General features: G+C 55.4%; 3 protein-coding genes across 14 annotated transcripts; 2 read left to right on the plus strand and 1 right to left on the minus strand.

The window, feature by feature from the left end:
* Positions 1-1613: 1613 nt before the first annotated feature.
* MRPL55 (mitochondrial ribosomal protein L55) lies at positions 1614-5686 on the minus strand. 7 transcript variants are annotated; one of them, XM_047776339.1, is made up of 4 exons: positions 5515-5686; positions 4708-4796; positions 2515-2719; positions 1614-1839 (listed from the first exon to the last, which is right to left on the minus strand). In XM_047776339.1, exons 2-4 carry the CDS (start codon positions 4731-4733, stop codon positions 1690-1692), a joined length of 381 nt encoding a protein of 126 aa, XP_047632295.1. In that variant the 5' UTR covers positions 4734-4796; positions 5515-5686; the 3' UTR covers positions 1614-1689. The 7 variants fall into 7 exon arrangements, with proteins under 7 accessions (XP_047632295.1, XP_047632297.1, XP_047632299.1 ...); XM_047776341.1 differs by having other exon boundaries at positions 4708-4799; XM_047776343.1 differs by having other exon boundaries at positions 5502-5686.
* A 54-nt stretch (positions 5687-5740) lies between these two features.
* Positions 5741-15573, plus strand: GUK1 (guanylate kinase 1). 6 transcript variants are annotated; one of them, XM_047776332.1, is made up of 10 exons: positions 5822-5879; positions 6340-6493; positions 12200-12313; positions 12535-12576; positions 13272-13368; positions 13804-13899; positions 14581-14719; positions 14799-14883; positions 15073-15158; positions 15291-15573. In XM_047776332.1, the coding sequence occupies exons 2-10, from the start codon at positions 6448-6450 to the stop codon at positions 15324-15326; spliced, it is 741 nt and encodes a 246-aa protein (XP_047632288.1). In that variant the 5' UTR covers positions 5822-5879; positions 6340-6447; the 3' UTR covers positions 15327-15573. The 6 variants fall into 6 exon arrangements, with proteins under 6 accessions (XP_047632287.1, XP_047632291.1, XP_047632290.1 ...); XM_047776331.1 differs by lacking the exon at positions 6340-6493 and having other exon boundaries at positions 5741-5879; XM_047776333.1 differs by lacking the exons at positions 5822-5879; positions 6340-6493 and adding an exon at positions 10004-11623.
* Positions 15574-19808: 4235 nt separating this feature from the next.
* GJC2 (gap junction protein gamma 2) lies at positions 19809-26066 on the plus strand. Its single transcript, XM_047776346.1, has 2 exons — positions 19809-22443; positions 23777-26066. Exons 1-2 carry the CDS (start codon positions 22234-22236, stop codon positions 25091-25093), a joined length of 1527 nt encoding a protein of 508 aa, XP_047632302.1. The 5' UTR covers positions 19809-22233; the 3' UTR covers positions 25094-26066.
* Positions 26067-27680: the final 1614 nt, after the last annotated feature.

The raw sequence follows: 27680 nt of genomic DNA on the forward strand, positions 1-27680 counted from the left end.
TGCTGTGGGTCCGGCCCTAAAAAATAAATTCGAGTCACGTTGTGTGGGTGACACCCCCGAGTCATCGTTGCTAGTGTGTGCTGTTTCTGGCCCTGTGCTGGGGAGAGGGGTAGGCACTGGGGGAGACTATGTCTGAAACTATGTTTCCCAACTATAGCTTCCCTACCTTATAAACCGGGAGCCACCAAGGTCAGGCTGCACCTGCACTGGCCTGCTCTCCACCCTTGGGGATCCAGCTGTGTGGCTCCCAAAAAAGTATGGAAGCACACCTAATTGCACTCATACTTAAAAGAGCACAGAAAATGCCTCAGTCACCCTCAAGGTGTTCACTGGCAGACGATCCTCATTCAACAGTTTCGGTCTTTGCTGCTCAGTATCTATAGTAAGCTAGTTGTTGGGCAAGGGTGTTCGGTTTGTCATCACTGCAGACCAGAATAGATTCAGTCATGAGAGGTCCTAGTGAGCAGAGAGGAGTGCCACTCCATTGGCCAACTCCTACTGAACTGAAACCATAAGATGAATGTACTGAGGAATTTACACGGTGCCACACATGTTATCTGTATCCCTTCAGTACTGGTCCTCTCATAAGACATGGCCCTCCTGCAGGTTGCTCAGTGAGTTCATCTGATAATGGCCCGGGGGGGGGGGGGGGGGGGGGAGTGAGGTCTTTCACCTTGCTCTCCCTCACTGCTGAAGGGCGTTCTTGAGCAAAGACGAGGAGGTCAGCAGGGCCTGGAAGTGCATAGCCACACATTGCTGGGATGGATTGGGGTGGGAGGATGTCCCTGTGCAGCCGCACAGAATGGTGAATGGACCAGAAGGGGTCAGGAGTGGGGGAGGTTCATCTCCCACAGGCTGCTGGCTCCTACCTACTAGGTCAGGCCCAGAACACCTTCCCCACCATATACTATGACTGAACCTCAGGTATATAAGAAAGAGCCTGACAGCCAAATTCCAGTCCCGACCATCTACCATGACTGGAACTCAGGTTCATGGGAAAGAGTCTGACAGCCAAATTCCTATAATCAAACCCCAGGAGCTCCAGGCCTGGGCCAGGTCAGCTGCCTTAAAAAGGCTGGAAATTGCCCCTTCAGGTTTTACAGAAAGGCAGCAGTCAACTGGAAGGCCTAACAGATTGCAGCTGCAACGCACCACACCATCATCCCACTGCCCCGGAGTTAACAAAGGAGGATGGCCCCCAATCTTGGCCCCTTTGATGCAGAGCATGATGGTAGGGCTGTGGGAACCCTGGCGAGGGGCAAAGTAGGCCAGCTATAGGCATGGGGCCGATGTCCTTGGATCCCAGACACCCTGCTCCTCTCACCCATTCTTGGAGGCCACTGTGTGCCCCCAAGAGTCTCTGCTGCCCTGAGGCTGAAGGCAGTGCTAGGACCAAGGGGGCTCTAGGACCCAGAGGGACAGACTCAGCAGTAGCTAGGCTTACCTGCAGAAAAAGGACCACCCATGACTTTGGTAATGTTGAAGGCTCACATGCCTTTGGGCCTCATCCTAAAACCATAACGTGACCTGACTTTAAGCCCTGTAGTCAGTTCAGTTGCAGAGGGACCCTCTAGGCTGAGGCACATGAAAAGGGAAGACAAGAAGGAGACAGCTTCATGAACATATGATTTAAGGAGATTCCTCTTTCCCCTTCACAGCATCTCAGGCCAGCACCTCTTCCAGGCACCATCACTTTTTGGTCCAAAACCGCTTGTACTGTTCCACATCAAAGTCATCACTCAGCTCTGGCTCTTCTTTCTTCTCTTTGAACTTGGCCTCTCGTTTCCTGAATCGAGCTCGCCTTTCCTCTGGGGACAGGGAGTCCAGGTCCACGGGCATCTGAAGGGAAGAAGGGGTGTGTACATGGCTCAGGTGAAGGGAGCCAGGATGCGCTTCTGGGTTTCCACCTTGTTTACCACACAGTTTAGGTGTTTTATGTTCTATTGCGTTTTCTCTTACTTCAAAGCTTTCATTTTTTTTTTTTTTAAAGAAAACATTTTTCTGTTTGTTTTCCCAAGGCCTGATAGTTTTTCAAACACAGAGCTCACTATTGCTTTTTTTTTTTTTTTGGTCTTTTTAGGGCTACACCCGCGGCGGCATATGAAGGTTCCCAGGCTAGGGGTCCAATTGGAGCCTAGCCACGGGCCTACACCACAGCCACAGCAACACCACATCCAAGTAGTGTCTGCGACCTACACCACAGCTCACAGCAAGGTCGGATCCTTAACCCACAGAGCAAGGCCAGGGATCAAACCTGCATCCTCGTGGATGCTTGCTGGGTTCATTAATCACTGAGCTACGACAGGAAATCCCCTGCTTTTTTATCTTGGTGCATGTGGAATGAGCTCCAGGTCACCCTCCTCCCTCTCTTCAAACAATTCTGGTCCATGACTGCCCTCCCTCCCCTGTCCATCGAAGTTGAGTTCAGAACCCATGAGTCCCTGGAGGAGCAGTTTCTACAGGCTCGGTCTGCTGGGACCCACACTACAGGGACTGTGAGGGAAAGAAGCTTACTGTGAGCATCCTTCGAGGCTCCCGGTAGCGAATGTGGATGGTGGAACCATCCTGCTTGACCAGGAGCACAGGATAGAGGCGTGCGTAGGTCTGCCGGTGCAAGCGAGTGAGCAAGGCTCTGTTGCAGTCAGCCCGCCAAGAGGATGTATACAGGTGGCGGCAGCTCTCAGGGGCAGCCCCTGTCACCACACGCTGCCACAGCAGGCTGCAGAAATACATGGTCAGCGGCTAGTGCTGGGACCAGAACAACAGCAACCCTTGCCAGGGCAGGACGTGATCAGACCAGCTCCACCCCACATCCAGGAAGAGACTGCAGAGGTGAGCCCATAAGGCTCTCAGATGGGACCTTGGTGGGTATCTCTGGTGAGGCCTGGTCCCATGCTAGGGGGCTGGACTATATCATCATGTGGGAAGCTGACCTCCAGCGGACTGCAAATCTGGTGCTGTAGACTGAGCATCTACACCCCCACCTTTAACATGTTGAAGCCCAAACCCCCGGTGAGATGGTGTCAAGGGGTGGGACTCTGGGTGGTGATGAGGATTAGATGAGGTAATGAGGGTGGGGTCCCCACTATAGGACTATTATCCTTATAAGAGAAAGAGAACAGAGAACAAACTCTCTCCTTCATATAAGGACATAGTAAGAAGACAGCCACCTGTGAACCAAGAAGGTGGTTTCAACGGAACCCTGCTGGCACCCTAATATCAGACCTCCAGCTTTCAGAACCGAGAAATAAGCTACCTGGTCTGTGGCATTCTGCTACAGACAGCCCAAGACACCTGGTCTGCTTGGCTTCTGAATGTGGTGGGCACTCAGGCCTCCTGCACACAGCAAAGCATATGCTCCAAGGTGACAGGAAAGAGCTAGGCCCTATACACGCCTTACTCTACCCAACCATGTGAGCCTACATTTGTCTCACCCACTCAGGACCTCGATACCCTGTCCCAGCCTCCCCCGCCCTTAAAAAAGTCCCTTCCAGCCTGGTTTTCATGCAAACTTTAATTCAGAACTCCAGGCTTTGCCTCAGTCCATCCCACTCCCCCCACAGGTTTGAGGAAGAACGTGTTTGAATGAGTGCCAGAACTTCCTGGAACTGTCAGGTCCTCTAGAAGTGGTCCTCTTCTCCTGGCATTTTTTCCAACACTCACAGTGGACAGGCACCCTGGATACTTGCCACGTGCCCTTTCACAACTCTTTCACTGCATGGGCAGTCACATCAGATCCCCATTTCAATTCCAATTAGGTTCCCCTGCTCTGCAGGTAGTGTTTCTAAAAACCTGATATTCACACCACTTCCATGCTTTCAGGACTTCTCTCTGCACAAAGCAGCCAGCATGAGCACATAGGCCATGCTCAGCCACAGTATGGCAACCTCAGCCTTGGTTGTGGTTCCCACCACCCCCTGTACTTCTCGGCTGACACCTCAGGCTGAGAAGCCATCTCCTCCACTAGTCTGATGGCCTAGGGCAAGAACTCCATCTTATTTGCTACAAAGTCCCAGACCTTAGCTGAGTGCTCAGTAAATTTTAGCAAATGAATCCAATTCCTGCCTTCAGACATGCAAGACTGGAGAAAGGAGATGCCAGTGCCAGAAGAACCTGCAGTTAGGTGGGCATAGCCTGCTAAGCATAGTCATTCCAGAGAACTTGGGGTTGGTGAGTATTTTCCCACCATAACAGCAGTCACAGTTCCAACATGAACCTTTCCCAGCACAAGGGCCCTCCAGGAAATGTTGCAGCCAGAGTCCCTTCCCTAAATTCATACTAACCCACAGCTTTAAGTGCCACAGCCCTCTCCCTAGATTCCACAGAAAAACTCAAAACTTGTATTTGTTCTCTCCTCTGGCAATACTTCTCATTTGGGGAAGACCAAGGAGAGAGAGGAACAGGCAGAGAGGGAGGTAGTTGTGGTGGTAAGGGAAGGAAGGCCACGGTCTTCTCCAGGGACTCAGAGCCAAGCTATGCAGCAGGCTCTGATTAGGAGTGCCCACCATCATAACTGTTCCATTCTAGGTACTCCCCAGTCACTTCCACTCCTCCCTCAACCCTCAATATGTATTTGTATGTATACTTCACATGAACATACTGGTTCTGGAGGCTTTACTGAGGCAGCACAGCTTAAGGGTCTTGAGTTGGCATTCTTTGTGTGGCCCCATTATGGCAGTCCCAAGAGGCCTGGAAGTCCATGCTTACCGAAGCAGGCTGCCCTTGGCTGCCATTCCTCCTGAGAGCCCCTGCAGCACGTGAAGCCCCAGGGTCAGTCACACGGCCAGTGGGATGACCTGCTAGGCAAGGAAATAAGAGATCTTTCTAAAAGGCATGCTTTTTCATAGAATTGATCCTTACCCAATTCCAGCCAGGAACAAAAAGCAGTTTCTGACAGATATTACAAGGTCAGTGCCAATCTCTCCCAATATCCTATCAGGTTTTCAGCCTTGAAATTGGCAACAGAATCAAATGGAAGATTTCTGATCTGCAGATGACCCAGTCCTACTCCCAAAGACTGTGACTCAATCTGCAGCAGGTCCCGGGCCCATTCTGGTAGGTTGCTGAGTCGGGGAAGCCATTCTGAGGATGTAATGCAACGTAAACGGTGAAGACTAGCTTTTACCATGTTTTCCAAGGTCATTTCATTTCACAAAATCCAACGAGATAAGGATTATAAAAGGGGAGCTCAAGCTTGCTAAGCTTGGGTTTCCGCGGTGACAAACCAGTTGTTTCAAAGGCCTCACCCCTGAGATCGCGGACATGAAGACCCAGAAAAGAATCCTCCCGGCCAAGATAGGCAAGCTTGCCTGGCTATACCTTGTCAGGGCAGGGCATCTGCAGGCCTCTCTCCGCCTTAAGAAGTGATTTGGCAGGCAAACGAAATGCTATAAACATCTCAAAAAATGCCCGCTCATCCTCTCGCCCTCGCGTTCCCGAGGCTTATGGCGGGGCCCAGACCCTCCCTTGGAGGAAGACATCCAAGCCCACGTGACACCGACTTGCCACTCTCACCGGCTCCGAGGCGGCCTCGAGGACCAGCGGCCTGGCCACCACTGACGAATCAGGTGCGGGACTGACCGAAGCCGGGGACACCCGCACTGCACACCAAGCTTCCAGTTCTCGTGCGGCTCCGCCGCGAAGTGACTCGCAGCGCTGACTTACGGCCTTGAGAGGCGGGGCGAGGCCAGCGCCGCGCTGACTTACGGCTGGCCGAGGCGCATCCGGCGCCCCGCTGACGTATTTTGATGGAACGCGAGGGGCGGGAGCGGCGCGGCGCTGTGACGTATGTTCCCGCGGGCGGCAGCTGCGGCCCCTGATGCTGCGGCGCCCGCTGGCCGGGCTGGCGGCTGCAGCCCTGGGCCGGGCCACCTCGGACGGTGAGTGGCGGCCCCTCACAGCGGGCAGAGGTCTGGGCGCGCGCAAGCCCCGCGAGGGTTTTCCTGGGGTGTCGGGCCCCGGGCTGGAGTTTCGCGGTCCGAATCCGCCGCGGAGAGGCGGGGAACACAGCAGCTCACGTGTGAGTCGCTCCCCCGCCCCCGCGCCTGTTGAGCGCCAGTGCCGTGGACCTTCCTCAGGGACTCATACTGCTGTGTTCGTGCATTGTTATTCGCCAGCCACCGAACTGCCCTCTGCTGCCCTCAGGGTTGCAGCGCTCCATCCCAGAGCGAGCGAGCAAGGCAGGAGACACAGTCTTCAGGGAGCGCATCTTTTTATGGGGGCAGATTTACTCCGTTTAAAGGGCTTCCCTTTATTTTCAAATTGTATTCTGTGTGTTAGAGTTGCTTTTGGTAGTTATTACTTTTATTTACACAAATTAAAAGCTGGTTCCTCTGTCAGTCCTCAAAATGTAGGAAGAAATTCTTCTGGCACGGGAAGCTCCAGACAGTTTGTAAAACCCCCGCAGCCTCGGGACTTCTTGCTGGAAGCCATTGTGGACCCTGCAGGATGCGGAGGGGCGGAGAGGGGAAACAACCTGACCCCCCTCCCCAAGGTGGGCCACACAGCAGAACAGAATACCCTGGGAGATAAGGGTTTTGAAGGCCTTGAGGTGGTTCTTGGTATGGCACAGTCCCCGAAGTTCCGACTCTCTCACATGGCTTTTGGAAATGTGTGGTCTACCTTGAGTTAAAGGGGAGCAACAGAAACAGTTGGGAAATTCTCCAGATAGTCCAGCTCTGGTGCTGTGTTCCCTTCCCACCGCATATTGCAAACCCGGGGTGGGGGTTTGGGGAGATTCTGGGTAGGCAGAGCTGATTGCTTCAAGGACTCCCAGCCAGGAGGGCCCCCAAGACTGCTGCAGGTTCCTGGCCTGCCCCACAGCCTAGCGCTGCTGGACATTGCCGTTATGAGTACTCCATACAGGAGCAGGTTGTTGGCCTTCCTGACTCCTGGGCATGGTAGTTGGGGTTCATTTTCCCTCAGGACAAGACACCCCAAGTGTAGGTTATTGGAGCTTCCCATCTGCAATTCTTAGACATTGTCTTGGGAGCTGTGAGAGAGAGTGAGCCTCCTTCATCCAAGTGCTGGTTTGGGGAGGAGCATTGAGGTGTGCCACCTCACCTGTTTCAATAGGGGTCGGGGAGGTGGAAGCTGAGGTGATGATTGGCCAATGTAGGATGGAGCCTACGGGGACAGGAGAAGGGAGGCCGTGATGTGCTTCTTATGGTCAGCCTTGCGTGAGCCCCCTGTGAGTGCCCCTTGGCATCATACTTTCCCTAATGTGGGTTTTCTGGACTTTTCTGTCACTCTTAGACTTTCTATACCGTGAATACCTTCACTTTCACCCCAGGAGAGGTCTAGGGTGGGTGTGGCTTCCTGTCTTATCACTGACAAGCTGAATTTCCTGCCACGTGAGCCCTACTCTGCCCTCTTGTAAGAATTGTACACGCTTTCACACAGCAGGCCAGCTCACCATCCGGGTTGGTGCACACCTTTGATAGATGCAGTTTGCCTGAGCTTTCTTTTAGATTCTAGGAGTACTTTGACCCAGCCTTTGATCTTCATCTAGAACTGGTAAGATCAACGGTTTCTTTGGGTAGCAGATTCTAGGAGTTTTAAGCTGCACCCAGCCTTTTTAAAAAAAAAAAACTCCTAGACTGTTAATCTTCACCTTTCATGTCACATTTAGCATAGCCCAAAAAACATATTCAAAGGATTTGAGGAAGAGCAGAAAGAAAGGGGGTACTACGGTGTGGTTGGGGGGTGGCGAATGACCCCCCAGTCCCCAAGGAGGAACAGGAAGCATAGAGGGTGAGCTCGGGGGGGGGGGGGGGGGCACTGGTATAGAAACAGGGCTCTAGCTCCTGGCTGAACCTGTGTACCTGGCCTTTGTTTCCCCTGGTCCCTCTCTGACCTTGTGTGTACTAAGACTCAATTCCCCCTGGGTCCCTCTCTGATCCTGTGTGTTCCAGGTTTTGGTTTTTCCTGGACCCTGGCTGACCCTAGGTGTGCCTGGCCTGATCACCCCTCTATGAGAGTGAACTCTGCCCCACTCAGAAGTGCTTGGACTTCTTGCTCCATGGTTTATTGGACCCCTTTCTTTCTCGTGATCCTTCTGCCTTCTCGTGGGGCTGGAGCTGAGGATTTCATGTAGGACTGAATCCCAGTTCTTCTCCTTAATGGAAAGACACCCAGATGCAACTGTGTAATGCCCTGACAGGCCTTGAGTCCTTCACAGTGTGGCATCTTGCCAACACTTCTGAGGGCCAAGCTTCTCAGGGAAGGCGTGATCTCACCCCAATGAGGGGAGAGGAAGCGAGGAGGAAATCAGTGGCTGCTTTGTGGCTGTCCCATTTCTAGTCAGGTTCTTGAAGGTTACGTGATTTCTTAAGGTCACTGGGCCAGGGCATGTCCCACACGCGGAGCACTTGGGGCCACGGCCAGGTTGGTTCTTCTTGTTTGGGGGGATGGGGCATGACCAGCCATCCTGACCCAGATCCCTTCATGTATCATGGCTTGTGTTTTACAAGGGGGCTGGTGGGATTTGACTTTCCTTTTTCTGTGTCCTCAGAGGGTTGCACCTAATCTTAGTTTCTCATGGAGGAGTGGGGAGGGAAGCGAGTGGTGGCTATGCCCAGCCCTTGGAACAGAGTGAGAAGGCAGGTGGAAGCAGGAAGGACAGCAGGAAATGCTTCTTGAGGCAAGCCTCCCAGGGCTGCCTGGAGAGCTCCTCCTGAATGGTCCCAGCAGAGAGCATTCCAGGATGTACAGCCTTACACCAGCGACTCCTACAGAAATTACATCCCAGATCCTTATTGCTGTCCTTGTGAATCTTTCAGTTTCTTGCTAGGAAGCTGGAGTTTGGAATTGTGTATGAGTTAAGGAATAGAAGATATAGAATATTCCTAGCTGGAGAGCTCTCCCCCAAGACATGACCCTGCTCACCTGTGCATTCTGATCAGTTCTGCCAGCTCCAACTCAGGGGTGTCTGGCTGGAACACTTGATCACGACCAAGAGGCCTAGAGCTCTGTCCTGAGCTGAGTGTTCTCCTGTCAAAGGTGGCTTTAGTGAGCACTCTATCACCGTGGTTACTGGATGGAACCCAGTACGCAGCAAATCCCCAGGTGCCTTCTGCAGGGCTAGGCCACTCCAATGTTGTGCATGCGTTTCGGGCCCTTGCACTAAGAGGGGCCAACCTCAGGGAAGCAACTCCCCTCTGTGAGGCTCACAGAGGAAGGACCTTGCATGGATGCACAAATGTGCTTGGCCAGGCCCAAGGCAGCTGGATCCCACCTAGCTCAAGGCATCACTGCCTGGCAGGTGTCCCCTCCACATGTCATCAGTAGTGTAACTTTGAGGGAGGGCAAAATAGATGGCCAGTACTGGGTAGGCCTGGGGTCTGGGCTTGAGGGGCAGGTTGGGGCTCAGGAGGACACTCTGTGAGGAGTAGGCTGGAAGGGTGTGGTGATTCTTTGGACCCAGGCAGGGAGTAAACTTTGCAACCATCAGCCAGCCCTAATGCATGCATACACACCTGCTGCTCACTGCCAGTGGTTGTTGGGAGGTCAAAGTGGAATGCAGGTTCCTGTACCCCTGCCCCCAGGGTTCCTGACATGGGATAGAAAGCCAGGTGGAAACAAGTTTTGAGGTAAGATGATAATTAAGACTTGTATACAGCATGCCCCATGAGGATGTCAGGCTTTGGGACTTCCTTGTGTGGTTTTTGGTCCTGATTGAAGATATGTCTTTCCGGAGTTCCCGTTGGGGCACAGCAGAAATGAATCCAATTAGGAACCATGAGGTTGTGGGTTCAATCCCCGGCTTCGCTCAGTAGGTTAAGAATCTGGCATTGCCCTGAGCTGTGGTATAGTCCGCAGACATGGCTCGGATCTGTCATTGATGTGGCCGTGGCGTAGGCTGGCAGCTGCAGCTCCAATTAGACCCCTAGCCTGGGAACCTCCATATGCCACGGATGCGGCCTTCAAAAGATGAAAGAGAAAAAATAAAATAAAATAAAATAAAATAAAAATAAAAAATAAAATTTATTTAAAAAAAAAAAAGTATGTCTTTCCTGTGTAGGTTTGCAGTGTCTCACTGTTAGAGCTTATAACTTTGACACCTGGCCATGACTGCAAGCATGGGGAACAGGGCAGGTCAAGTCCATGCAGCCTCTGGGTCTTGCTGGTAGGTTTACACTTGGGGGCTTTGTGGTGCCCACAGGAGTGTGGGAGGTGAGAGTGGGATACCTTACTTGAGTTGGGCACATGGCCATGGAGCAGAACATTCCTGAGGGGCTTCGTGGTCAGTCAGAATGAGTCCTACCCTCCCTGAAGATGGATGCCCCAAATTGGGTCTTGAAGGAGCCAGCTGCATCCAGTTAGTTGAGGGTTCATTGCTGTGAGCAAGGCCCAGGTAGGCTTTCTGGTCCGTTTCTGTGAGCATTGCCATGTGTCCACTTGGTATTGCCCCTGCCCTGGAGAACCAAATTTTTGTGGCACCAGCATGCTGCAGGGTCCTGGGAAGACGTAGCTGTTGAACAGCCACAACTGCCCCCACATGCAGGGTGGGGAAGGACATGTGTGCAGTAATGACTAGGCACAGTCCAGAGGCCAGGCAATGTGATGGGTGACCCCACGTGGGGGCCCCCAGTATCTCCTCTCTTCTTTTGTGTCCCTCTACCCCCACATAGCTCTCCCTCCATCCTGGTCATTCATTGTCTAGAAAATCAGGACGGACCTAGGGGAATGGGCTAGGCTGCTCATGGAATGTCCATTCTGCAAAGGAAGGGACTTTGTGAGGGGCAGCAGTGAGGCAAAGATGAGACCTCCCTGTGCACCAGGCCATAGAGGAGGGAGGGCACTGCACTTTGCTGGGCAGACAACAGCAGTGGCCTTGGAGTCAGATACACATGTGGGCAAGTGTGTGGTGGCACGTATGTCTGGGTAGGAAAGTCAGGACCAGAAAAGAACAGGGAGTCTTGTGGGACTTGCTAGATAAAAACATATATTATTGCAGTAGGAAACTTGGGAGAGGCAAAGGAGCTAGGAACTGGTCATTTAAGAGATGGCAGCATCAATGAGCTCCTCTGGGTCCCTTTCTCTTATCTCTCTTCAGCAGGGGAAAGGTGTCTGTTTCCTAAATCCTTCTCCAGGGCGTTTGCATGTGGTGTGATGGTCCCAGAATAGCAGTGCTTTAGCCAGATTACTCTGGTTGGCCTACATTGCAGATTAGGAAAGCAGTGCCCACCTGGGGCCCTGCTGGAGAGCTGCCCTGGGCTAGAGGACTGGGTGTCCTCAAGCAGAGTGGCCTGTCCTTCCTGGGCCTTACCGCCAGTCTTTTGGGCACCAGCTGCTCCTTGGGGACCTCCAAACCTTACCAGGTAGCCCACAAACAGAGCCCTACAGGGGTAAGCCAGCTCACCTCATGCCTTCCCAAGGTCCCCCTCTGGGGTGGTGCCTACCTCCCAGCCCCCTAGCTCAGTGCCTGCTTCCATTCCTGATTCCCATCCTCTGAGGCTCCTAGGGTGAGGAATAGCCTTTTCCCTCTGCTGAGCGGGTGGTGCTGGCTGCAGTGGGAGGGATTTAGTGCTCAGAGGGTGAGGAGCAGGCAAAGATTACCTCTCCTCCCAGCTTATCCAGAGCAGCCCCAAGCTGAGGACAGAGGCTGCACCCCACCCAGAAGGTAAGTCCTGTGTAGGGGTACTGGGGTGGTCCAGTGAGCACAGAGCAGGCTAAGCTGATGCCCCCAGAGCTCCTCCCCTGTTCCTCTCAATGTTCTCACCTGTGGCAGGTGTCTGAGCCCTGTACTGCTTTCCTACTGGCTTCATGAAATTTAGATATCAGAGAAAGGAGTCAGAAAGCTGTAGTCCCTGGGTGATGACCCCTAACTTTTCAATAGAAGTTCCCAGAATAGGGCTTGGGTTCCACTGACCTTGACCTAGGGTACCTCTGAGGCATGGTGCCAAGGAGACCCAGGAACGGGGACCCAGACATGCCCCTCCCAGGAGCCGAAGTCCAGGCTCCCTGAGGGGTGAGGTAGGAGTGGACAGCTGAGGCCACATGTTTGTGGTCAGTGCATGCCAGGTAGTACACCCCAAAGGGAAGCACAGCCGGGGTCTGAGCATGGCACTTGAGGGATTCCCCACAGCTCTGCCCAGTTTCTAGTGTGAATTCACTTGGGGCAGGGAGGGAGGGCACTATAGCACTGTAGAGAGCAAGGACCTACTAATATTTGCCCCCCCACCCCCCACACACACAGGGATGTCAGGACCAAGACCTGTTGTCCTGAGCGGACCCTCAGGGGCTGGGAAGAGCACCCTGCTGAAGAAACTCCTTCAGGAACATAGCAGCATCTTCGGCTTCAGCGTGTCCCGTGAGGCCCCAGGGGAGGTTGGGGAGGGTCTCAGGGATACTGGGGCTGGGGACCCTTGCTGGCATGCCCTGGAGCTCCCCACATAGAGAGTTGACCCCACACTGCTGACTCTAACATGGAGCCCCACTCCCTCCCTCTCCAGATGGGCTGAGCCAAGGCCCTGGGGATGGGACTTGTGGGGCTTCAGGTGTTCCAAGTAAGTCACAGCTTCTTGTTCCTAGACACTACAAGAGATCCGAGACCAGGAGAAGAGAACGGCAAAGGTGAGCTTGGCCAGCCAGCCTCAGAGCCCTCCCCCTATCAGAGTGATGCATGAGACTCTGCATGAATCCCTCCTCCAGAGTGGGTGGGCCTAATTAGGAACTAAGCATCAAGATGCGTGCTTGTGCTCAATGTCCACATGAGAGCCTTAGTTGGGGCTCTGATCCCAGCACGAGGCAGCTGAGAGGCACCTTTCCTCAGCATGTGTGCTGCCCTCCATGCTGTGTGGCCAAGTTCATAGCCATGTACCATTAGGGTTCTCCTGTCATCACAAGCATTTTCCTTAGTAGGGCTTTTGTGCCTGCCTGACTTCATAGCATGAAAGTCATCCCAGCCTCCCCTTTCAGAGCCAACAGTCTTCATTTCTCCCAACTTCCCCTGCTGATGCTGGAAGTCTCCAGTCTCCCCGTGCCAGCTTACCCTGCTGACTCCAGTGATCTCCAGTCCCTCCTCTGTTAATGACAGTGTAAAGTAGCCTCTGTTTCCTCAGACATCTCCCAGCCCAGTGGCCTGAGCTGCCTTCATTGTAATTGAACAGACAGGATTATGAGGAAAGAAACTGGTTCTGGCTGTTCTTGGTCCCCAAGCACCCTGGTAGCCTGGCTGTGAGACTACTCAGGCAGCTCCTGCTCTTGGTCCCCAAGTGCCCTGGTAGCCTGGCTGTGAGAATACTCAGGCAGCTCCTCATCCTTTGCAGACTACTACTTTGTGACCAGGGAGGTGATGCAGCGGGACATTGCTGCTGGAGACTTCATCGAGCATGCTGAGTTCTCAGGGAACTTGTATGGGACCAGGTGGGCCATGCTTAGGGCCCTCCCTCCAGTTCTCTTAGGGAGCTAGAGTGGGTACCCCAGGAAGGGGGTCTCCCCATAACTGGGCCCCAGGTAGGGGGGTGTTCTCTTTATGGTCTATCTGGACAGTTGGGGCAAGGGACCCAGCACCCCAGGGTTCAAAATGAGGTAGCACTCAGGGCTTTCCAGGCCACACACTCCCACCCCCCACCCCCAGCTCAGTCCTGCCTGGGTTTACCTGGCCAGGCTTCTATGGCAACGGTGAGTCATACAAGGGGCTGTTAAGTGGTAAGGACTCAGGAGACCTGGGTTTCATAGGTCTACAGGTTGCACTGTGGGCCACTTCCCTCCGACCAGTGGGACAGGCTGGGAGGATCCCTGGTACAACAGTGGCTGCCACCTAACCCCTTTCTTCAGCTACCAGCTCGGTCTTTGCAGGCTCCTCTCACCTGGCTTTCAAGCTTGGGAGTGTCTTGACACAGCTGGGCCCAGGCACACCTCTGTGCACAGCTGGTCCTTGAGCCACCTGGCTAGGTGAGGCAGGGACCTGAAAGGACCCATTGTGCTCTGCCCCAGATGCAGATAGGAACAATATGGGCCCCCGAAGGTGTTTGGCCACTGCTGGGACACAAAATGTGGGGCAGTCCCTCCAGTTGAAGAGAAGCGCATGGTACATGGTGACCCCAGGGTGAGGGTAAGGGTGGCCAGGGGATGAGGAAGCCCAAGGGTGTGTTGCCTAGTGCTGTGGGGTCCAGGCCAGGGCATCTTTCCCCCAGCAGGGCCCCAGCATGGAAGACTTGGGAGGGTGGTGACCATCACTAGCCCTAGGACACGATCCAGGGGAATGATGCCAGAAGCTTCTTCTGGAGACATGATTGGTGGGTGAGACTGATTGAGGTGATAGAGTGGTATGGGACCTGGGGGCAGGTGCCAGGAGGAGAGGCCCAGGGCCAGGGTCTGAAGCTGCTCCTCTGTAACACCACCATAAGACCAGCAGAGGGCCCCCGCGTGCAAGAGTTGCTTAGGGATTGCTTCCAGAAAAAGGGAGTAGATGCTAAAAAAGGGTTAGGGTGAGCACCTTTGGGCACCCCCAGTCAAGCCCAGAGCAGGGGATGGGCCATGATAGTCCCACAGAGGTTCTTTAAGGCCACTGGGGCTGCTAGGGCCTGAGGAGTCCCCAACTAAGCAGCCTCCTCCCACCCCATCATCCCCCAGCAAAGCAGCTGTGCGGGCCGTGCAGGCCATGAACCGCATCTGTGTGCTGGATGTGGACCTGCAGGGTGTGCGCAACATCAAGAAGACTGACCTGCAGCCCATCTACATCTTCGTGCAGCCACCCTCACTGGATGTCCTGGTGGGGACCTAGGGAGGAGGGTGGAGGTTGGGGGCAGCCCCAGAGCCTATGACCTTCTGACCTTCACACTTCATTTCAGGAGCAGCGGCTGCGGCAGCGGAACACAGAGACGGAGGAGAGCCTGGCTAAGCGTCTGGCTGCCGCCAAGGCTGACATGGAAAGTAGTGAGTGTGGCCACCTACCACCTGGTGTCCCCTGGACCATCTTCAACCCCCAGAGTAGACCAGTCCCACCCACTAAGGGGTAGAGGAGGGCTTGAGCTGTCACCTAGGCCATGATCCCCTTGAAGGGTCCCCAACACCCTCCCCCAGCCACATCACCAGAGCCTCCATTGACCCTGCCCCCACCCTCAGGCAAGGAGCCCGGCTTGTTTGACCTGATCATCATCAACGACAGTCTGGACAAGGCCTACTGGGCCCTGAAGGAGGCGCTCTCTGAGGTGGGCTGGGGGTGGGGCTAGGGCTTCAGACCTTTGGCAATGGGGAAAGCAGGCTGGGACAGGTGATAATGGTGGCCCCAGGTGCTGTGCAAGACCTGTTCCTTTATCCAGCCATTCTTGTCTCTCTGGCAGGAAATTAAGAAGGCTCAAGCAACGGGTCACTCCTGAGGAGCCCCACTGGCTAAATCCTCCCAGGAGGGGCTTAGGGTCTGGCACCCACCCCCCATGGGCCACGGTTTCCCAGCAGTGGCTCTACTCACCTCAGCCAGAACCCAGGAATTGGGCTGCTACCCATCTTCCCTTGCTCCCCCACCATGGTTGGAGGACCTTGTCTCTCACCCCTACCCCCATGCCCATTTCTAGGCTCCTTCCCCCACCCCACCCCTTTCCCCCCAAATAAAGAACTATTGGTTTAGAGTGTCCTTTAACCCATGGATCATGGCCCTGGGAAGGTGGGGCTGCATAGTACATCCCACCACCACTCTAGACCCCCACTTTTGGCAGCTGTACCCTAATTGGCCAACTCTAGGAGGGCTTTGGGTAGCAGAATTCATTCCACACCTGCTGTTCTGGGTTGTCAGCCCCCAGCAAGGGCTGCTCCCAAGCTGCATGTTACTTCCCCAGGGAAGACTACAGATGATGGATGCCTTCATCTGCAGGGCTTGTGCACTGCCCACTGAGCCTGGCTGGCTCTAATGTTCGTGGAGAGGCCAACCTAGGGAGGATACCTGCGGGCCTCTTTTGGGGTTCCAGGCTCTCCAGAGTTTCAGAAGTCACCCCCAAAAGCTGTGAGTCTCAAGTAGGGCAGCTGAGGTATACTAGGGGCAGGAAGCGCTTGCTGAGCCCTGGTCCATGCCCAGGCCACACTCCTGCTGTAGAAGTGGTGAATACAGTCCTGGAGGAGGCAGGGAGCCTAGGTAGAAATAGAAAAGATGGGCTCCATCCAAAAGCCTAGAGACAATGGAGGGCAGGTGAGAGGTGGGCCTGGATGCTGGACAGAGGGGTACTGGGCTGCCTCCTGATCTGCTATACAGCTCGGGAGAGGCCAGTTCCCTCTCTTGGATCAGTCCAGCCCAGGGACAATCAGGGATTCAGGCCCCAAGCCTCGGAGGGAACAATAGAGCCCTTGAAGGCCCTCCCCCCGCATTGTGCTTGGTGGTGAGAGGTGGCCCTGGGTCGGGCCCTGGGCTTAGCTGGCTGAATACCCTCAGGAGAACCAGTGTCCAGCCAGACAGCAGGTGGAAGGGCTCAGAAGGACTTGTTTCCTGGCCTGGAAAAGGTAGGGTGCCACCAAGGGTAACGGTGTAGGGTGCCTTTTGGGGCTGAGCAGCACCCACCATACTCTGGGCCCAAGGTCTCAGGAGCCTGGACTCAGCTCTCTTGAAACAGCTGACCCAGGAGACAAGTGCTGGGTCTGGCTGGATAGTCCTTCATTTTGGGGGTCTCTCCTCAGGCCCACTGCCCTCTGGGTGGTGGTTCTTGTGCAACAAGACTCAAGGGTAGGAGGAGGTAGAGGTAGAAATCTGTCCACCCCAGCCAAAAAGGCTGCTGAGGCCAGCTGATGAGCAAGGAGGGAAGTGGAGTGGGCCTGGAGCAGCTGGGACCCCTCAGGCCATGTGGGACTGGCCAGCCCCTGCCAGCAAGGCAGCTGCAGTGTATCCAGAGGTTGGGGCCTTGAGCTGTTTAGCCCTGGGGGGGAGGCTGGGGAGCCCCACCCCTTCCACATGGGCTGACAGGCTCTGGTTGGTACATTTGCCTGCTGTCTACACTGCTGGTCTGGCCTTTGTGTGGCCAGGGGCATCTTTCCTTAGATCCTTGTGGGTGCTTGCTAGGTCCTGGGTCCTGGAGGTTAGAGAGCAGAACAGACTCCTGTCCTCCAGGAGCGGCCCCCATTGCGCCACAGATGTGAGTGAGTCTGGATGGGGATTGCATGAAGGGTGGCTGGGGAGGGGGCTGGGCAGGGGTCCCAAAAAAGTGCACCACAACTGGAGGGCAGCAGCTGGTCCTTTGTTGCACTCAGCTGTTGGGGGAACAGGTGGACACAGCAGGTATGCAGGGCAGAGAAAGTGACGCTGCCACACTCAGGCAACGGCACAAGCTGCTGCAGCTTTTATCATGAGGCTTTGGGACAGCATTGGGGTGGAGGACTTAGGAGGGGTCAAGACTGTGAGCACCCTTTGGGGTCCGAGAGGCATAGCGTCCTGCCCTCTGCCAGCAATGCCTGAGGAGGTCCCAGAGGGGGACGAAGCTGGGGAAAAGGTCTTGGTTTGGCCTCACGCCTTTACTCCTCCAAACACCAAACCCAGGGCTCTGTGGCTCAGGGCTTCTTGCTGAGGCTGTGCCACCACAATTCACTCCCTAGGCCTGGCCCCACCGCACCCTCCACCCCTCAGGAGGGCCCTTACTTCCCAGTTTCCAGGCTGGAATGAAGCCGAGAGGGGGGCCTGTTTCTTCAACACATCCAAAGCACCAGGTGCCATGGAAAGTAGTTACCAGGCCAGCCACCTTCACTTCCAGGGGCCCTGGGAGGGAGCAGGGGCCTCCCACCTCAGGTTTACACCCACCCTCCCCAGAGCTCCCAGGCAGGATCCCATTCCCTCAAACATCAGTCATTCCTCTTGTATTTGCTGAGCACTTATGTGATTGGGGGGTGGGCACTGAGCATGCAGTGGGGGACCTTATTCTCCTGAACATGGAGGGAGTGTCCCAGAGGAAGGGCTTTGGAGGGGCCCAAGGCAGGAAGGAGTGTGTGTGTTTGCACTTCAGTGTAAGGATGAAGTGGATGGGTCTGCAAACGTGTGTAAGTGTGTCTGTGTTTGTCCGAGTGCGGGAAGGAGTGCATTCAGGCATGGATGAGGCTGGTTCTGAAGTGGGCAGGAGCAGGTCAAGAAGTTCTGAAAATGGGAATTTTGTTCACAGACACCTGAACTCCCTGGGACCCAATCCCACCTTGTGCAGCCTGCAGGAGGGGAAATGGGGGTAAAGGACTGGAAGGGGAGCCTGGCCACTATCTGGTGTCTACACTGCGTAGGAGGCCATGGTGTACACTGGAGTTGCCTGGGGCAGATGGATGTGACAGAGGGTCCCCAAGCCCCACCAGGGTGGTGGCAAGGCAAAATGCATACCTCTCATTGGCCAGGGGGGTCCAGGCAGAACACAGCTGGGCATCCGGGAAGGGAGGGACATGGAAAATGACCCTATAGGACCACTGCAGAGCTGACAAGGAGGAGACCTTGTGGGCATCCTAAGGCTAGACTGTGAGGGAGGTCAAGGTCTCGACACTGGAGTGCAGCACTGGGGCCTGAGGAGGGCAAGTGCTGCAGCCCCGCCCTCTGAGTAAGACTATCCCCCACAGGCCAATTTGGTTGATGGATAGGCTAGAAGCAGGAGGGAGACCTTAGCCTAGGAGCCAGGGAGGTAGGTGGGGTGCAGGAGCAGGGCTGGTTAAGCTAAGGCAATCTCCTGGAGCTGAGTTTGCCTGGGGCTACTTGTGGGTGCTCAGATTTAGAGGAGGGACCACCCAGTGCCAGGCCACCTACAGGAGTCCTTGAGTCCTCAGGAAAGGGAAGAGGCTGCCTGAGATGCCTGCTTAATGAGCTGAGCACGCTAGGGCAGTGGGAGTGCAGCCCAACAGCCCCACCTCAGCTGAAGGAAGTCCACCCACCCTGAGAAGGGGCACATGGGAGGAAGCCAGGCCAGGGATGGGAAGGAAATAGCTGGGCAGGCCCTGGCCTGACTATATACACAGGAGAAGGCACTGGGCCATCTCTGGTTCTTAGCCTCAGACCATCCCCCCAGGATCTTTGTTCAGAGCCAAGGCTGAAAGGGGCTTGATGAGGGGAGAGCCCAGCTGCTCACCCCAGCACAGGTCATACTGAAGCCCACAGTGTTTGCCTACCACCCTTCGCCCAATGGGGTGATTCCTAGGAAAAGTCTCAGTGAAGATGACCCTAGCCCCTGACATGGGAAGACCCCATGTGTGCCCTGCCACTACCCAGTCACCCCTCCACCAGCCCCACACCCTTTAGTAACAGCTTCCAGGCCTGCCCCCTCCAAGACCTTGACACCCAAGGGCACCTGGGCCCTTCCCCCAAACCTCATCCTGGATCCCACTTGAATGGCCCCTACTCACACTTGCTCTAACATATAGCTTTGGGTGAGATTCCCTTTGAACAAAGTTCTCTGCAAATGCCAGGGCCTTGTTCTCTGAGAGGCCAGTGCCCCCTTATGCACATCCCCTCATCTGCTGGACCAGCCAAGGGCTAAGGCCCCCACTGGCCTTTACTTCCCACTGCCCTCTCTGTTTTGGGGTCATTCTTGCACCCCACAGCCTCTGGACAGGTCACAAACCAAAAGTCCCTGCTCCATGCTTGAAGCCTCCAGACACAGAGCAATATGTTCCAGAGGGAACAGGAGAGGGAGAGGGAACTTGGAGTGATAGGATAGGAAGCCATTTTAAAGTTTTTATTTCACAATACCTGTGGTTTACATAAGCAATGATATCCTGGTTTCCATAAGCACTGGAAACCATATCTAGTCACTTATGAAAGAGCATAATGGAGGATAATGTGAGAAAAAGGATGTATATATGAATGTGTGACCGAGTCACTTCGCTGTACAGTAGAAAACTGTCAGAACACTATAAACCAGCTATAATGGAAAAAATAATCATTTAAGAAAAAAACAATACCTGTGGTTTACCGGGGAGAGTCGATTGCCCCACATCCAGTTCCCCTGTGGCATGCTCGTCACAATCAGTGCACTAATATTGATATGTTGCAGTTAACAAAGGCCCACTCTTCCCTCAGATTCCTCACTTTTCACCTATGTCCTTTTGCATTCCTGGATCCCCTGGAGGGACAGTGACTGTCCTCATGTCACCTTGGGCCCTCTTAGGGGTGACTCCCTCAGACTTCCCTTGTTTCTGATGCCCTCGGCATTTTGAGAGTCAGGTGGTTTGTAAAAACCTTGGAACTTGTCTCAAGTTCCCTCATGATTGTCTGGAGTGAAGATTTGGGAAGAAGCCCTTTCCTCTCATCTTGGCTTGTCACTGAAGGTGGGAAACTCAGCCAGTTGCCTGTTTTGTCAGGTTTCACCCCCCCACCCACCCACCCATGCTTTCTGGAAGAACACTCTCCTAAAGGTCACACTGGCTACATGAATTATATAGAATTCCTTTCTCCCCCATTTAGCTAGTTATTCTATCGCTTTATCAGTAGGGACTCATATACTTTTTACCTTGGGCTATAATCTATAAAGCAATCTATAACAGTACTTTACCTACTCTATTGCCTAAATTGATCCTGCTTCAGACACAAGGAGCTCCTCTCAGCTCCTGTGTTACGTCCCTTTGACATGCCTTGGTCAGTGAGTGTGTGTGATGCATGTGCATGTGTTAGCACTTCCTCTCTGGCTCCATGCAGGTTTCCTGCTGCTGCCCTTGAACCAGTTTTTCTCCCACAAGCCCAGGTCTTTTTATTGGAGAATGGGATGAAGATGTGTTTGTTGCTATGGGGCTTTTTGTTTGCCATTTAGGCCCTTTCAGCTGACAGGCAAGGGGCCGCAGCCCTGTATAAATGCATGTGTCTGTAACATTCTCTGGGAAACCATCTGTCCTACTGAGCTGAGTTCAGATGTGCATCTCCATCGCTAACTTATGACTACGTGGGATACTCCGGCCCCCTCCTCTTGCTTGCCTATAACGCCTGCATAGTGAGAACCTGGGTCTGAGTGGAGGGGAGCAGAGAGGAGTGGTGGTTTGGCCTCAGAATCAATCTAGTGGAGGGACTGGATGAAGGGAGGGACCCTTATCATGGAGGGGGTGGGGTGGGCACGAGGGCAGAGCAAGGCACACCTGGCAAGGAGCAGAAGCCCCAGCAGGGGTGGGTTCTGCCTGTGAGGGAGCAGGATGGGGGTGCTGATACACTGGGACTTGGTGAAGTTGGCATTTTACTCCAAAGTTGGGGATGGGGCAGTCTCAGGCTCTTCCTAAGGTGCCTGGCTGAAGTGAGGCAGGCCCAGGGAGTGGAAAGGCCCACCAGGGTGAGTTCAGGGTTTTTTCTGATGAAGTGAAGGGGGTGCTGAGCAGAGAGCCGTCTTCAGCAAGCTCACCTGAGATGGAAGTCACTTTGGAGGGGGATTTCGAGGTCTGTTCTTCTGGGGGTTGCTGTACCTGCTGGCATCCATGTGCCAGTGTGGAGGTGGCGGTTAGCACTAGAGGTCTGGATTTGGGGGATCTCCATGAATGGCACTCAGATGAGGGCCAAACCCTTGACTAACTCAAGGAGGCATGCACAAGGAGGGGATCTTAAGACCAGCTCTAGCACGGCACTGGGCAGACCCTGCCCTGGGGTGTGAGGGATGGCACTTTGCCTTGCTGGGGTGGTCTGGGTGCAGTCAGATCCCCCCCAGATGAAATGTGTGAAGAAAACAGATTGCAAGCTCTGCACACTGTGAGCTGAGGGGGATAGCCTGAGCAGCAGGAAGGGGGAGGGAGAAACCCTCCTCTCTTCCTTCCCCCAGTGCCAGTGGGAGAGCTCAGGCAACCTCTGGCTGTGAGACAGAGGTTCTGGCTCTTTACACTATGGGAATCAGTAAAAACTACACTAAGTCTTTCCCACTGAGATCTAGTTGTTGTTAAGATTGCCCTTTTCCCTCCACCCGTCCCACCCATTTCTCCACTGAGTCCATCTTGGAGGGGAGAGAAATGGAGGGCTGCTCTGCTGTCCCTTTTCTGGGTTCTTATGTGGTGGAACCATAGGCCTTAGCTTCCTGTGATGTGGCACTGTGGAGATCAGGGATGGGGACAGGTCCTGGAAGTGAGCTGAGGATGTAGCTGAGAATGAACAGCCAGCCAGGACATCAGGACTCTCACGCTCATCTCTCCTTGAGGCAGAGGGATATGAAAGATGGCATTGTGCCATTCTGTGTACCTGTGAATGTGTGTGCATGTGCATGAGTGCATTGCATGTGTGTCTGTACACATGTATGTAACTATGTGTCTGAGTGAATGTATGTGTGTGTGCACTTGTGAGCATTTGCACATGTGTGGCTCTGAGAGGTGTGCTGCACACAGATGCGAGGAAATAGGGTCACTTCCCCAGGAACCCTGGCTGCACCCTCTTCCTCCCCTCTCCACCCCCTGCCCCCCTCCCACCTCCCCCCCCCCAGAAGCCCCAGCTGCATAAAGAGGGCCTGGAGCCCTCAATGCCCCTGCCATTCCATCCCACACCTGCCCATACTGCCTCCCAAGCCTGTTCCAGAAGGAGGGGCCCCAAAGCATCAGGTACTGGTGTTAGCTATGGAGGAGGGAGGATGGGCTTTGGGAGGCTTGCAGCCCCCTTCCTAGAGACACGAGGTTAAAGGGGAGTGTGTGGTCCTGCCTACAGAGCCCCTTCTAGGCACTGGCTCACTCAAGCGTAGCTTTTCCAGAAGGAGCGCTGGCCTGGGTTGTAGCAAGGGGCCATGTGGCTGTCTCTGAGTGTCATAGGTGCCTTTGTGGTTGTGTATATGCCTTATAGTGTCTGTGGCCCTCACTGGACATGGTGAGGACTGGAGAGACGTCTAGGCTCATCCTACCCCTCAGTTAGGATGTGCAGAGGATACAGGAGTGCTGGGACAAGAGGGAGGAGCAACCTGGAGGGTAGCCCCTTAGCCCCTGGTACAGCAAGATCTGCAAGGGGACTGCAAAGGAGAATGGCAGTGGTCTTTTGTGAAGGCAAAGGGACCAGAGCCCCTATTGAGGGTATAGAGGAAGGGGAGGTAGAGGGACTTTCTCCTGGGAAGACTGGAACTGAGGGGGCTGGGGGCTACAGGGGCAGGGGGCCGACAGGGCCACTGGATCTGAGGACTCATAGGGCTGAGGGTTGATGGGCCTCCAGGGAGTAGGAGGCTGGGGGCTAGGGCCACTGGGATGAGGGTCTTGGGGAACTGTGGGCTGATGGGGGACTGGAGTGTCTGAAGAGCTAGGGGGACAGGCTGGAGTCTAAGCCCCTGCTAGGGCCCCTGCCATGCTGGAAACAGGACTCCATGGGACCCTCTCCAGTGACCTAGGTGCTATAAAGTGGGAGCAGACATCTAAGCTGAGGCAGAGAAGCCTCTAGACTAAGTGGGGTAGGTCTCAGTTTCCCATGAAGGCAGCTCCAACAAATGGACTCCTTGTAGCTCTCAGGACCTGGGGTAGGGTCCCCAGGAGCTGGGGGAGGGGTGTACCTTGCACAGGGCCAGCCTTTCCTAGAGGCTGGAGGGCAGGAAGGACTGGCACACTCCAAGCCTCAGGGACCTGGGGACAGATGTTGTGGGGGAGTCAGGGGGTGTGTTCAGCTTGAGCAAGGCAACATGTCCTCTGTCCTTGAAGGGTCTGTCTTCTGCCTGCAGAGGCTAGGGCCTCTCTCTGTCCATCATAGCAGGGTCAGGACCTGGGCTGAGGGCAGTGCACCTGGAGGGGCTGCTCTTTCCCTGGAAGGTGGTGTGTTCACCGCGGGGGTCCTGGCTCCAGCTACCTCCATCCCCCTGCCTCCCCACCAGGGATGAACCCCTCACGGCCCATGGATCCCTCCCTCCCCACCCCATGCCCAATGTCCCTTGCCCATGGTTGAGCTCCTGCTGGTGGCCTGCAGGTCTCGCCCCCCGCCCCTATGACCAACATGAGCTGGAGCTTCCTGACGCGGCTGCTGGAAGAGATCCACAACCACTCCACGTTCGTGGGTAAGGTGTGGCTCACGGTGCTGGTGGTCTTCCGCATCGTGCTCACCGCCGTGGGCGGTGAGTCCATCTACTCTGACGAGCAGACCAAATTCACATGCAACACGCGGCAGCCCGGCTGTGACAACGTCTGCTACGATGCCTTCGCACCCTTGTCCCACGTGCGCTTCTGGGTTTTCCAGATTGTGGTCATCTCCACGCCCTCCGTCATGTACCTGGGTTATGCAGTGCACCGCCTGGCCCGCGCCTCGCAGGATGAACGCCGCCGTGCTTCTCGCCGCCGCCCAGGCCGTCACCCGCCCCGCGCACCCCTGCCGTTGCCTCCCCCACCCCACCCCAGCTGGCCGGAGCCCGCCGACCTGGGAGAAGAGGAACCCATGCTGGGCCTGGGTGAAGAGGACGAGGAGCCGGGAGTGGCTGAGGGCCTGGGCGAGGATGATGCGGCTGAAGATGCGGGTGTAGCCAAGGGCCCTGGAGGGGACACAAAGGCGGCGGGGACCCTGGGCCCTGCAGGCCAGCACGACGGGCGTCGGCGCATCCAGCGCGAGGGCCTGATGCGTGTGTACGTTGCCCAGCTGGTGGCGCGGGCCGCCTTTGAGGTGGCCTTCTTAGTGGGCCAATACCTGCTGTACGGCTTCGAGGTGCGGCCCTTCTTCCCGTGCAGCCGCCAGCCCTGCCCACACGTAGTCGACTGCTTCGTCTCGCGTCCCACGGAGAAAACGATCTTCTTGCTGGTCATGTACGTGGTCAGCTGCCTCTGCCTGTTGCTCAACCTCTGTGAGATGGCGCACCTGGGCCTAGGCAGCGCGCAGGACGCAGTGCGCAGCCGCCGTCCCCTTCCCACAGCTCCCGGGACTGGCCCCGCTCCTCGCCAGCCTCCTTGCGCGCTCCCCGCCGCATCCTCTGGCCTAGCCTGCCCGCCAGACTACAGCCTCGTGGTGCGCGCGGCTGAGCGGGCACGCACCCACGACCAGGACCTGGCCAGCCTGGCGCTGCAGGCGCTGCAAGACCGGCGCGCGCTCGGGGACCTGGACAGCTCACCTGGCCCTGGCCACCCAGTGACCGCCCAGGGGGGGCCCCCAAGGGCCGGTGCCCCTGCATCCGGGTCGGGTAGTGCCACGTCGGGAGGCACAGCTGGAGGCCAGGGCCGGTTGGGCACCAAACCCAGGGTGGGCTCAGAGAAAGGCAGTGCGAGCAGCAGCAGGGAGGGTAAGACCACAGTTTGGATCTGAGGCCCTGCCCTGTCTGCTCGTGCCCCCGCCCCCCCTCCACATCAGATCACCAAGGAGGGAGGCTCTGGAGGAAGGCTGGGGCCTGGACCCATTAAAGTGCAGAGGGCACCCTACTCTCCTCCTCAGTTGGCTGCCTCACCCAGTGGAGGGTATCAGCTGGCTCTGCATCACTGCCCCTCTCTGCGTGAATACCATCTCTGTCCAGGGTAGGATGGGGAAGGCAGGCCTAGAAACCAAGAAGAGTCCCGGGCTCTGATCCATGTACCCTGATGTGTGGGTGGGAATGTGTCTGGGGCATGGTCCCCACTCCCAGAGCCACCCTGCTGGTCACCTCAGGGCAAGATGCCTGATAAGGCAGGAGCTCCACCCCCTCTTTCCCTGCAGCAGTCCCTGTGTGACTGACTGGCTAGGGAGTACCTGGCCTGGGTGTTGGGGAGTATGATGCTTGTCACCACTCCTTACCCAGCAAATGGGGCTCCTTTCCTAGCACCCACACTCCCCTTGCCCACATTCTGCTTCTTGCACAGCTGGAGGCAATGCCAGATCTTCCTTGTGCAGAAGAGAAAACAGAGACCAGGGTAGGTAGAGGCCCCTGCACCCAGCCCTGACTTGCACCACCTCCTGCCTCACCCCCACTAGACCCCATAGCATGAGCTGCCTTGAATGACAGGTGGGCCTGCATCCTGCTTCCTGTTCCCTGCCTACACAGATCTGGGGTGAGGTCCTGGATGCGCCTGGGGTAAATGGGACTATGCCTTCCTCTGGGACATACTTGAAGTTCTGAAAGAACATTACACCCCCCTTCCCTGCTACTTGGACCAACAGGAGGTGGTCAGGGGCTGTGTCTTTGACCATGCTGGGGAAAGGGACTCTGAGGCTCCCACCACAGCCTCTCTGCCTTATAACCTCCTCTCCAATTAAGACACAGTCTCCAAAACAAAGGCAGTAAAATAAAACTAACTTTTGTTTACAACCATGTGTGCATATGTGTGAATGTGTGCACATGCATGTGTGTGTGCTTGTGTATATATGCGTGCACGTGGTGTATGCAAACATGTGCGGGTATGCATACATCTATGTGTGTATGTGTCCACTGCTGGGCTCTGGGAACACATGGCTCAGCTCTAGGATGGCTGGGAGAGGAAACCACTCTGCAGGGATGAGCCAGGAAGCAAGGCCCAGGTTGAGCCCCTGTAGCTCCTTGGAGACACTCGGGTGCCATTCTGTGCCAGGCAACAGGCTCAGGCTAGAGAGGTGAGGCACAGCTGAGCCCACAGATGGCAAGAACAAAGAACATGGCCAAGCCTATATGCTTAGACTCCAAAGAGCTCAAAGCATAGAGGGGGCAGTTCTGTCTTAAATCCAGCATTATACAGATGCTGGCTAGAGCCTACAATGGTAGCTTTGGTAAGGAGCAGAGGTGAGCACAGTAGGGGAAAAAGCTGCTGCCAGCAAGGAGCCACCCGGTCTAGACTTCAGTGTCCCCAGCTGTTTCCCAGCCTCCCTCAGGCCCAAGGTAGACCCTGACAGCCTCTCCCAAACTGCAAACCCTCTCTCCTTGGGGCCCCAGGGCCAAGCACCAAGGCTGAGTAAACTGCAACCCAGACTGCCTCTGCTCAGATGCCAAGTGCAGGCTGAGTCCTTTTCCTTTGTAGGGTCTGACTGGCTGATCCCAGGTTCCAGGCAAGTCCCACCCCTAGGCAAGCCCCAGACCAAGGGGAACCCTGCCCTCAGGTAACCCTGACCCCCACAAAGTCCTGGATATCAATGCTGGAGGTAGAGCCTCAGAGGGAAAGCCATTTCAGATCCAGAACAGGGACTTACCACCCACCACTCCAAGAGAGGAGAGTCCATGCAACTGGGAGCTCTGGATTGGGGCTGTGCTGCTGGCAGTGTCATCATGAGGAAGACTGACCACCCAGTCTGTGGTGGGAAAGAGGCTGTCCAGCCATGCCTGGCTCCCATCAGTGTGACTGAGCACAGTGAGCAAGCAGAGCTGATGGAGGACATCTGCAAGGCACCACTGTTGGCTGACACCCTTGCTGCAGCCCCTCCAGTCTCCCTGACCCAGCATGTCCCTATTGTCTTTCTCCTTCAGCCAGATGTCCTCTCAATGGAGGCCTTGGAGTACATCAGGACAACAGGGAGACGACCAGACATCCCAGGCTGGGCATAGTGGGAGAATTTAGGATCCAGAATTGCTCTAGTGGCTGGAGAGGAAGCCACTGGTGATGAAGGCAGGTGTCCATTCCCAGAAGGGCGCAGGAGGTTGGTCTTAATCTTGAAGGTCAGTGCCACCACATTGTGGGGCCATGAGGCAGCCTTGATGGTGAAAGTCCCACAAGGTGTGGGAGGTAGGGCATCGGCCCTCAGCATCTGCCTGAGAAATAGCCTGAAGCCAGCAGACAGAGAGACCTTGGGTAGGTTTGTGTTTGGGGAAGAACATTCTGGATTTCACTGTGACAGTGTCCACGGGAAGGCTCCTGCCAGCTGCAGAGAGAGAGAGTGCTTTAGGTCAAGCTCAAGGGGTCAAGACCTCATTCTCTGGACCCTTTTGAACACAGCAACATCAGGATCACACCTTCTC

This window comes from Phacochoerus africanus, chromosome 4 (assembly GCF_016906955.1).
Source record: "Phacochoerus africanus isolate WHEZ1 chromosome 4, ROS_Pafr_v1, whole genome shotgun sequence".
NCBI lineage: Eukaryota > Metazoa > Chordata > Mammalia > Artiodactyla > Suidae > Phacochoerus > Phacochoerus africanus.